The following is an 11,996-nucleotide window of genomic DNA, read 5'->3' as shown; positions in this document are numbered from 1 at the left end:
GTTCTACTATCACCGTGCACACACGACTAAAGGGCACTGGCACGGTTAATTTAAAATGTGTGCCCCTTCTTGCCACTCGTACTGCAGCGTAAAAGGGCGTGTAAAACAAAGGGCCAAGGTACTCGCTTGATTCAATTATCAATGGTTACCCAACGCATATGGATGGAATACGTTTGCACGCATTGACAACTGTCAAAAATGCACTCGCAGCAGATGCGTATTCGCTGTCAAAGTAAGACATTTGTAGTAATGTTGGGGCGGCACGGGGGTGTATTGATAGCGGCGCCGGCATCTTCACACGACCGGACCGGTCCAAAATCCCATCCGGATCAATCCTCCGTACGCAGAACTGACTATCCGGTTACGGAAGTGTCGTCCATACAAACAGTGTAGACTCTTGCAGCAGGATAAGACCTCTTCTTTTTATTATTTAATAATTGAGTATTTATTTAATAATTAGTACCCCATTAGCATCCAAGTTGGCGATGGCTTACTATTCGTAAATCTTATGCTAACAATACTGAACAAAAATTGATAAACCGTAAACAAACTTGCAATTGATACCTCTTTTTTGTGTACGACTTGCAACACCTAGCGTTCATTGCAATTCCAGTGTTGTTTATTTTACCCACATTGACTCGTACCGTGATCCGATATTCAGGAAAAAAAATTGCAATTCGATCAGCAGCAATTGTTTGCAGCAGCGGTCGTTGCTACTAGCAACGAACCATTTTGAACGCACCTTTCTGCCCATCGGAACAATCCAACAACGTGTAACATTTGATACACTACACACGCTTCCTTGCTGCCTAATCACTTATCACAATCGCTCTCTTTCCCCGCTAGCATGCTGTTTCGTCCGATACTCGCCTGGTGCGACTTTAACAATACGTGGAAGAAACAACACGCGTACGCATACACAACACAATGCTCCTGGAGCGCATCTTCTTCCTACCAACCAGTGCTCTGGAGCTGGGGAACAGCATTGCGCCAATTGCATCGAGACCGGGACCCGGTACATCCGTCCCCTTCGTTCTAAATCTTCTCTTTCATATTAGTAGCCTACTACCGCACTCGCACACAACCACCCACACTGGTGAACAAAAAAAAACGGTCCAACAGCACACCACGAGAGCGAGAAAATTCACAGAAAATCAATAATCAGATCCATTTCGGGAGGGGGTTTTATTCTAGCCGCTGGTTCTTCGCATTTTACACACTTATCACAAGCGGATTCTCGCCGGTTGCTATGACGAAACAATGGAAATTTATCCTACATTTACTTTTTCGAACTATCTGATAGGCATTGCACGATTTTATTCATTAAATTTGTGCTTTCTCAAGGCACTGCGACTAGTTTTCATTATAGACACCGTGGAAGAATCTTCTTCCAATAGCAAAAACACTCTGAATCACACTTACGCACCAGATTTGCGAATAGATGAGCTCTTTCACTGTACTTTTTCACGCCTATTTACACTTTTTTTTCGCTCTGCGCACACGTACCATACGGTACCATGCAGGTAATATAGAACAGCGACCTTATCACACCGTTTTCCAAGTAACCTACGGTAAGACCCCCAGGTTTATTTCCACACACGCACAGTGCAAGATGATGGCCGAATGATGATTTTTTGCACTATTTTTTACGCCATGAAGTCACCTTAACGAGCACGCCCGGTTCTATTCTTCAAACTTTTCTCGGTTTATCAATTTTGGATGAAAGTCGCACGAAGGCAAGACTCTACTCCCTTAGCCTGTACAGACGATACAGTTGCTCGTATCAAAACCCGTGGCATACTGTCAAACGTGGAGAGCAAAAGCGGCCTATACCACCGGTTTGATTGTGTACGTGTGATTTCGTTCTTGTTTGGAAGCTGCGATAGTGTTGGTGTCGTTCTAGAATAAAAAACAACCCCACACTCCACCCAAGTAGCATGTCGAGTGAAACGTTATGAAATATTTCAAACTTAAGGATTTTTATTTTGCAAAACAAAAACACAAATTGCACCATATGCACCACACCCCGGTTTCAATAAAACATCGTTGTTTGCGTTAAATGTAGAACGAATATTTCAATAATAATTTAAAATTTATTTTATCATATTCTGAAATCATAAAAATAAAATTTCACATGCTGATCGAGCAGTTTTTTATCAATTCAAAATAGCGCTGAAATATTTCAAGCCGCACTTTTTCACTCGCACCCGACTGCTCGATTCGTTCGTTGGGTCCGTTTGCTCGCAAACCACCATCGCAACCGCACACGGTGTTTGTTTGTTTATTTGCTCCTGGCTTTTGTAACTAACCGAATTTTACGCGACGAATTTCCACACTTTCTTCAATGAAACACGCGCCAACGCTGAGTGCAGTTAATTTTCTGCTGGTTCGTCAAGGTAATTCACATCGATTGCGGTTCAGTGTCGGGTGTGTCCGCAGGTTATCGTCTTTCCCGCGTACAGATAAGTTCCGTATGCAAATTAAGTGATTGTTTTTCTTGACTGGGCATGCTTTGCTGGGTATTTCGATGATGTGGGAGGTAAGTTACAGCTGCTTTTCTTGTGCGGACGTGCAATGCAGTTCACTCACACCAAAGCCGACCTACTTTCGTGTTGGGTAACCGATTTCCAAACAAGCTAAATTCGGGGGCCAACAGGAAAAGGATATCTTTGTCTTTATTATATTATGAAATCTCTCGTTTACACGTATTCAATTTTATATTTTTTTGAGTTTTATATGGTGTTTAAAGTTCCTGGAAAACATAGAATTCAGCAACTAACTGGAAGCTAGTTGTAAATTGTTGTCTTCAGTTTACACGACAGTTTATAGGTCAAGGATAATAAGTTTGCATGATTGATTTGTTTAGTTTGGGATTGGACTTCTACAGAGTGCCCTTCTTCCAAGGTATCATTACCTCATTCTATTTCCTTTAACTTTTTTCAGACGTTTAAAATGTATATGCTTAAAATGAACAATACAAATGGATCATGTGCTCCCGATTGCCGAAGCGTCACAACGTAGAACCTGTGTTCCGTATAGTTTCCCAGCTCTTTGCTGGCCAATCCGACCTGTCGTCTTCCGTTAGCAATACCGATCAAATGGGTGACTTTTACCGAATGCCTGCCGACACCATTCACGATCAGGATGCCTTCCTTCCAGCAAAAAAGCTCCACAAGCGCCGTGTCCAACGGAAATCGCGATCAAATGGTGCGGCACTGACACATTCGGGGACGATCGTGAACCGTAGTAAAAGCGTGGACGATCTAACAGCGCCCGGTGTTGCTACCGAATCCGATACCGATGACAACCCAACGGCCAAATTGCACCATACGATCACATCAGGACAAAATACGGAAAAACTAATCCAATTGAAGGATCAACAGATTGCAAAGTTAATCAAAAAGCTAACCGCCGTGTTCGAATGCAACAATCAGTTTGCAGTGGAACATGAAAAACTACAAAAGGAGTACCAGCAAGCAGTTCAAAACCTGCGCACACTCGAAACAATCCAGGCAAAGAGCTGCGACCGTTGCGCATCGTTCGACGCTGAGCGGAACCAGCTGGCGAAAGAAAATGGTGATCTGCGAAACGATGTGAAAATGATGAAGATTTTGGTGTACCGGTTAAACGTACAGATCGAACGGTACCAGGACACGATACGGGACGGGAAAAACAGCATTCCGAAGCTCGATTTCGTCGACAGCACGTACGGTGGGGCGAAGGACAATCTTAACTGGGGACCGGTACACTCACACACGCTCGGCCCATTGCTGAATGCGTACGAGGAAGCCATTGCCGAGAAGACGGACCTTGTACAGCAGTACGAAACCGAACTGGCCAGCTTTACCGGGAAGCTAAAAAAGGTGCTTGAAGAGAATGAAGCGTTGCAAAAGGCGAACGAAGAAGTTCGTGCCGGACAAACGGGTTGGACATCGGAAAAGGCACGCCTACAGGCGCAGGTTGAAGTGTTGCGAAGTAAAGCGGAAGTGCAAGGCAAACGTGCCGATTTAGCCAAAGAAAAGTTGGTGGAGGTGTTAAAATGCTACGAACAGAAAGGTAAACGTCGTACGTTGATTATTACGACACAAAAATAATATATGAAACGTATTTTATAGTACAAGCGCAGAATCTAGACATTGAGCGACTTCAAGAGGCATACTCACGCTCAAAAGGTGAGCTAACATCACTGCGAAATCTTCACCAAAACCCAGAAGTTGTAGCGGATAGTTTAAAGGAATGCCAGAAGTATGCGACTGATAAAATCCAATAAAACCCCACCTCGAACTCACAGCATTGCTCACCCTAATACTTTCATTGCAGGCTACTGGAAGAGCTACGATTGCAGCACAACAACGAACGCACGCGATCAGCAAAGGAAACGGAAACAATCAAAGCCGACTTACAGCAGAAGTCAACCGAACTAGAGCAACTGCGACAAGATTATCAGCAACAGCAGCACATCTTCGAGCGGCAAAAAGAAATCAATGAGTAAGTTAGCTAGTTACGGAGGATTCCGCATACATTCGCCAACATTTTACGACCTGCATTTTTAGAATCCTCATGGGAAAGAATGTCACACTGAAACAAACGCTCGAACGCGCCAGACAATCGAAGGAAATACTGAAGCAGCGCCTTAAAACCATGATCAGCTGGGGCAAAGGATCGGAACAGCGCAAAGATCAGCTGCAGGAGTGCTGGCGTAACATTCGCGCGTTGCAGGAACAGCTGCAGCAGCGCGATCTACAGCTGCAAACGCTGCAGCAACGCTTCCAGCACGAGCAGGATCAGCTGCAGCGTCGACTGCGCCAGCGGGAAGACACACTTCGTAAGATATTGGCCGATAAGGCACAATTTACTCACCGTCATAGTTGAGGGACACAGAACCCCCCCATACATACTAGTCAAACTGAATCGCTTATTTCTGAAATAAAACGAAGGGTGTACAACATATATCGTAGTGAATTCAAACACATACCGGTGGAAGAAGCTAAACACAACAACCCATTGGTGGCTTGGTTCGTTGTTCGTATTGCATATTGATCGATTAATTTCGGCTCTTTTTTATTACCTTCATTCTCTAGATATTGACTTCATATGTGTTTCGTATTTAATTCACCGTTCTTCTACACACTACATGACAAAAAAAAATCGTAACCGTATACGATCTCGTTCGTTATATAAATACAATAATTTGAAACTCTCTGCCTGACCGTAAATCTTCGCCTATATTCGACCTGTTTTCTTTTGTTGTCCAGTGAAATCGTATTGCTAGATGGAACGAATCTCGAAATAAACAAATTGAAGGTAGTGAGTTATGTTAGGTTTGTCGAAGAGTACGTACCTTTGTTTGTTTGCTAGAATCCTGTTCTATTAGTGACTGGTTTGGTTTGGCTAACCCCTTTTTTTCTATACACAATTTCTTATATTAATAGCTCCGGTGCATTCACCTCCACACCACTTGCAACACACACACACACAATTGTTTCAATTTTGTTTGACTTTTTCAGTTCCATTGTACCACCTCTAAAGAAAAGATGAAGAAAAAAATGCATGAGAAATCATGCCCGTGAATGACACAATCTCTTCATGAGCGACACATAACGGAGCTGCTTTATTGCCGAGTGTACGATAATGGTTCGTACCTAATTTTGGCAACCCCTAGGTAAACGGCATATTCAAAAGTTAACGAGTATCATGATATTCTCGTGATATGATGTCAATTTTGCAACAACTGATAGATACCACAAATCAATTCATTATGCATGCGTAGTCGTCGAAACTAAATTCTATCCAGTTGTCACAAGAACGAAAGCATTACTTCAAACAAAACGAAGTACAATGCTTTCTATCAACCACGCGCGCCTGACTGGAGTAATCCCTTAACCGATGATTTCTAGCTCCTGTGGCAAGCAACCCATTCATGCGTTGTAAGCAGCTACACTCCACATTAGCGCTGTTTTTTAGTATCGTCATTCAATTGGCTGTGAGCTGGAGGTCGTTTCGATGACACCACCGGTCACTTCTTTGCTTTCCCCCACCGCTATGCTACCGGCAATGGTCAGCTTGTCCGTATCTTGAATGGACATTTTCTGTAAGAGAAAGGACTATTGTTAGCCACTGTGGGACTAGCGTAAAATTGACTCTCTACTGCACATACCTTGACGGATTCACCAATGTTGTCCATCGATTCTTGTCCATCGACCCCGGAGGTAACACCATCGTTCGCACCGTTCGCCGCCTCATTACCGGCAGCTTGGGACTGTTGTTGCGGTTGCTGAGTAGTAGCAGATGGGGTCAGTGCCGGTGAGGGACTCTTTCTCGACGGTGGCTGATATTGTGGGCGCTGCACAAACATGTTGTCCAGAATGTGATCAATATTTTCGCCACTGTCGACCGTTCCTCCGCCGGTACTTGGCGTTGCAGTGTCCGCACTGCTCGTACCACCGGTGTTAACATCCGTCGCGGTAGATTCATTTGTATCGCCGGCTGATGTTGCACCGGTGCGCGTGTTGGACGTTTTGTTTGTGGCCGTGCTTGGTGTGGTGGTAGCCGTGACGGTAGGCTTACGCTCCGGAGGCGCTAGAATCGGTATAGCGGCCGTTGGCCTTCGGCCAGTAGGCAGTGGCCTTGGTGCTTGCGTTTGCGTTTGTGGTGCGTAGTACGTAATGCCACCGGACGGTTGGTACAGAGCGGTCGGTGGTGGACCACCAGGGCCACCGGTAGGTGGTGGTGGGCCACCGGGTACGGCTTGCGGTACAACACCGACGGTCGGTGCGTAACCCGTCTGAAAGCCGGTAGCATACGCGGCCGGTCCCGGATACTGTCCAGGACTGACGCCCGGTGGTGCCGCTGCCGTTGGAGGTGGTCCAAGCGCGGGCACAAAGTTCATGGGAGGTGGTGGCGCTCCACCGGGCATACCGGTCGGTGGCTGCGGCACGGGTGGAACATTGGCAGGTTGGGGCGCGGGCATGTAGGCACTGGGGGCCGACACTGGGCCCTGCATGTAGGCGGCCGCCTGTGGCGGTTGCGGTGGAGGTCCTTGCGTGGCATACGGTGGCGGTGCATACTGTGCTTGGGGTGGGGGTGGTGCCTGAGTGGGTTGTTGCGGTGGTTGCTGCTGAGGCTGACCACCGGATGTCGCGGCCGTTACGTAGTCACCCGGCGATGGTCCACCGGCGGCACCAGCAGGTGTGTAGTAAAGGGCCGTTTGATGATACTGCACCTGGGCCGGGTTTTGTCCTCCCGGTGCACCCTGTGCCGGCGGTGGTGGTTGCTGATGCGGTTTGCTAACACCTCCATGATAATCGGCCGGTTGCAGTGTCATCGGCAGACCACCGGGCGCTGGACCCGGCTGTGGAAGCTGCTGCTGGGTGTAGACTTGCTGTTTCTGTTTGTTCTGCTGCGCCAACTGTTCGTGCTGATGGCGCAACAGTTGCTGATGTTGCAGCATCTGTTGCTGTTCATGCATTGCAGCAGCTGCTGCTGCGGCCGCTTGCTGTTGTTGCTGCTGCTGCTGCTGAGCCTGCAATGCGCTAGCGTTGGCAGCACTTTCCAGCGCAGATCGTTGTCGCTGTGTCGAGTAACGTTTGGTGTTGCGAGGAACCTCCGTTTGCAGCATTTGTTGCTGTTGATGTTGCAGCTGGTTGGATACCTGTTGTTGTTGTTGTTGTTGTTGCTGCTGCTGCTGCTGGACTGTTAGCGACCGTTGCTGTCCACCGTAACCTTGTGGCACAACAGCCGCACCTTGCATGGGCTGGTACTCCATTTGTACAGTCATACGCTCTGAAGACACTTGCTCGGATGGTACTGATGGAGGCGTTTGAGCAACTATTGCCCGAGGTGAAATTTGAGATCGTTGATTCATCGGAAGATTACCAATCGCTGGTGGGCCACCACCTGCTGTCACATTTGGCTGCATTCGGTCCATGTTAGATGAACCCCCATACAATGGAACTGCATACTTTGAATGGTCCTCCTCCAGGTAGCCTTGCTTCAGCTTTTGTGAGGACTGTTGCGGTTGTTGTTGTTGCTGCTGATGCGAATGTTGCTGCATCTGCCCCATTGACGCATGATGTCCGTAATGTTGCTGCGCACCAGTTGTAGGTACTGACCCAAGTGATGCCGATGTGGTTACTACATTCATCATTCTACCCTGCTGCTGGTTCGCGTCTGAGTGATGAATCCGATCATTATTCACACCTCCAGCGTTCGTACTGTTGCCACTAGTATGCTGCTGCACTGTGCCATGGTTGTTCATCTTGTTGCTATTACTGCTGCCGGAAAGTGCACCGGCACTATTGCTATGCATCATTGGAGCACCGCCAGAAGTACCGTCGGATAGTCCCGTACCTGCACCAGACCCATGCAGGGGGCCAGTAACAGGTGCTCCACCGTTACCACCGGTACCCCCTTCCATGTTTTTGTTTCTCGCTTGATTTTTAAACTGCAAAGTGTTTATCACCTTGTAGTCTTTCTCCTTACTGTTTCTGGCACTGCTCAGCTTGTTTTCCTTATTGTGGTAATTGTTGCGGGAGCCGCGATCTTCGTTCCGATAACGAAGTGAACCACCGTACTCAGATCTATCCCAATCGGCTCCACGATCCTGTTCCCGCTCGCGATCACCTCCACCGGCTCCTCCACCACTCCAATCACCCGAGCGTACCCGTTCCGATCGACCCATAGACCGATCTTGACCACCTGATCGACGAACATCAGACGATTTAATGCGTGCCCCGTCCGTTCCCCCGGACTGCCTTCGCTGGTCCGGACCTCCCGCCTCTGAGCTTCTACCAAGCTTTTGTCCATTACGGCCCCTACCCGTTGCACGTCCACTCTTTGCATTCGCACCCGCCAGCTCGGGAAACTCTTCGGGCCGCGGCACCTTCTTATGGCGCTGATGATGTTCCGCGTTCGATGACTTCTGGTATGCATCCTCATCCTCCCAGTTGCGCGTGTACCGATTCGGTCCGCGCGCATAACGACGCTTCCTGCGCGCCTTTGGTGGACCGTCCTCGCTGCGTATATCGTACCCGTACGCGAAAACGAGCTCGGCTTGTGATTTAGGCGCTTGTTCACTCTCATCGAACCTATCATGCGTCCACCGATCGGTCGAGGCTTGCCATTTCTTTGTGCCCTTGGCACCCGCACCGCTGCCACCCTTCTCCGAGCCGCGTCTCTCGCCACCATACAGCCCAGGAGCGCCGAGCCCACCGCCTCCACCACCCCCGCCACTACCGGGGCCACCACCTCCACCGCCGTGCGGGTCACCTAACCCATCTCCGAGCCCGTCGTCATTGCGCTTCGAGCGCTGATCTCCGTCTCCATCCAGCCCGGAATCGTCTAGATCATCTTCCGCCGTACGATCGTCGTGTTCGTAAAACGTGCCCTTCTTCGGGATGTACTGCGGATTGCTGCGATCCTCATCGTCGTCTACCTTTCGGCGGCTGTCCGCATCCTGCTCCTGACCGTCACCACTCTGACGCTCCAGCACTTCGATCACATCGTCCTCATCGTCTTCCTCCTCCTCCGTGCCGTCGTCTTCTTCATCCGTCCCCTCATCATCCTCCTCATCTTCTTCCTCTTCACCGCCACTTTCCTCCTCTTCATAGTCCTCCTCCTCGTCTTCCTCTTCACCACCGTCCGAAGGTGAATCCGAGGCTGTATCGTACTCAGACTCGACCGTCGCTAGCCCGCTTTGCTGCGAAGTGTCCTCTTGATTTGCCTCTTTTGTGTTCTGCAAAGGGAAAGAATATTCATCGTTTATTAACTGTTCGACTTACGATGTAGCTCCAAAAACGAAAAACCCTTCCCCAAAAAGAAAAGCCTACTCCGTATACAACGATACAAAACGGAAAGAAGGTAACCTAATTGGCAGACCCATTTGCCGGTCGACACCGGTTGGTTTCCCGGAATGTGCAATCGTTATTAGCGCCGGCGCAGCAGCAAACGCGCAAGGTGCAGAAAAGCGAATGAAAAAAAGACCCAAGCAACCGTAGCGTGATGATCGCGTTAGATCAACCATGCGAGCGAAGATCATGCACTCTTGGTTTGCGCTGTATCATATTTCGACAATCGGCGCACACACATAAAGCAAGGGAACAATGCGCATCAGTTTTGATACGCGGTGCAGGTATATCTCTCGGTCTCGGTCTCCAAAACCACATCGTCAGCAACCACACGCCGCGAATGTGTGTAGTTCACCATTCAACCGTGTAAACGCATCGGCGCCGGCTACAATCTACTACCTACTCTCTCGATTGCCTTTCACTGCGGCCAGCTGTTGTTACTGCTGCATATCAATTTCCACGAAAGAAAAATCGTTCGGCCAATTGGTCTTCCAATACACGCATCGCATCACTCGCGGTACTGTTGACGCTTTTTCTTCTTTCCTGCCGAGCCACATGAAAGGAGAAATTTCGGTATTTTCACCTTCCGTGCGTGTTTCTTGTGTGTATGTAGTCCGTAGGAGATGTGGAAGCATTTTTTATGTCTCTGATTTTTCTCCGCCCAATTTATCAGGCTTGGACAGCAATCACCGGGAATCGGGTGCCGAATCGAATTAATTGCACCGTTAACAACACCCGCTCAGTTCAATTCGCTTTCCCGCTGCCCCGTTCTCTCCTTCACACCACATCCTGCTTTTCCATTCCACCCTACAGGAAGGGTGAATTTTCTATTTTTTCCGAAAATTGAAGGAACCAAATTGGACCATTTTTATTGCAGTCCGGTTCAGTTTACGTTAAATGAAATAAATGGACCTTTTTCAATACGATTGCCCTTGGACAGTTGCGTCGGAACATGGTATTTAACTCCATCTAGCAAAAGGGTCATGTTTGACAATGTTATATCAACCGGGACTAACTAAAAACAGGAAAACATTCAAAAACATTATCAAAAAAATATGTAAAAGAAAACTATTAAAAAAGCTATCACATACACCTGCTATGCTTCATTCACCGTGTACGGGTTGCACTAGACCCCAACAACTCCTAGAAATATTCTTTTTCTAGCTCATTATAATTTCCACTGGTATCTTGCAACTTGCATTTTGGCCCACGGGAAAAGTGCCATGCAAAAAAGGTCAAGTTTGTTTATGCTGTTGTGCAACCTGTCCTTTGGCAGTAGCTTTCTACCCGTGCTCCTACTGTTCCGTTGCTTCCCGTTCCGTTTCCTTGGATACCCCGTTCATTTCTAACAATGCCATCAAAGCAATAATGGTTGTTTGGGCCATTCGACAAACTTACTTCCGCTGAATTATCCGTAAAATCATCCGATTCCGATAGCTTCTGTTGAGCTGGCGGTGTGGTTATTGCTGCTGGTGCTGGTGCTGTTCCTGCTGGTTCCACTACTGTCGCTGGTGGTGCAGGGACGACCACTGGTGGTAGTGATACCGGAACGGCTGCTGTGACTGCTGCTTTCTCCGCCATTTCGCGCTCGGCAGTGAGGGTGCTGCTGATGCTGATAATAATGACGATTCACCAACCTTTTTCCTTACTGCGTAGGACGGATCGCTGCCCGTACTTCACTGTTCGGTATCTACCGGAAACGTAACCGAGCACCGCAGGTTAAGGAAAGGGATCAGCCGGTACTTTCTTCGCACTCGTAACGCACAGACCGAACTGTGATGGTGGATGTTTCACTCCCCAAAAAAACCGACACCCCTTCCCCAAAACCCGCTGGTACGCACTTCTTCTTTCACCTGGCGTATCGGCGCACTAATGCACAGTGTCTCACGCACAAACCCACACGCGATGGAAATGAATGGTCCCGTGGCGGTAAACGTACTGGGACGGAACACGACAGTATCCGGCTTACGGTGCCCCGTACGTTCGTTGTCGTAGTCCGTCACCGTTTGTGGCCCTGCGAAGTCTTGATGAGTTTGTGAAATCTGCGAAAATGCAGAAGACCTGTGGTGGCTGGCGGACGCAAATTTCGCTTTTGGCTGTCAAACCTACCTGTCAAAGGGTGAAAGGAAGGCGCGCACAGTCAGTCACCGT

At 48.3% G+C, this 11,996-nt stretch overlaps 2 protein-coding genes across 2 annotated transcripts; one reads left to right on the top strand and one right to left on the bottom strand.

Annotated features, from left to right (window-relative positions):
* The first annotated feature begins 2,987 nt into the window (after nt 1–2,987).
* Nucleotides 2,988–4,872, top strand: LOC128708536 (protein Cep89 homolog). The gene is made up of 4 exons (XM_053803514.1): nt 2,988–4,056; nt 4,116–4,245; nt 4,321–4,488; nt 4,554–4,872. Exons 1-4 carry the CDS (start codon nt 2,988–2,990, stop codon nt 4,870–4,872), a joined length of 1,686 nt encoding a protein of 561 aa, XP_053659489.1.
* A 1,097-nt stretch (nt 4,873–5,969) lies between these two features.
* Nucleotides 5,970–11,426, bottom strand: LOC128718270 (trithorax group protein osa). The gene is made up of 3 exons (XM_053811917.1): nt 11,244–11,426; nt 6,158–9,733; nt 5,970–6,089 (listed from the first exon to the last, which is right to left on the bottom strand). The coding sequence occupies exons 1-3, from the start codon at nt 11,424–11,426 to the stop codon at nt 5,970–5,972; spliced, it is 3,879 nt and encodes a 1,292-aa protein (XP_053667892.1).
* Nucleotides 11,427–11,996: the final 570 nt, after the last annotated feature.

This window comes from Anopheles marshallii, chromosome 2, assembly GCF_943734725.1.
Source record: "Anopheles marshallii chromosome 2, idAnoMarsDA_429_01, whole genome shotgun sequence".
Lineage (NCBI taxonomy): Eukaryota > Metazoa > Arthropoda > Insecta > Diptera > Culicidae > Anopheles > Anopheles marshallii.
The sequence above is the reverse complement of the archived record's forward strand: the minus strand, read 5'-3'. Positions and strand labels throughout refer to the sequence as shown.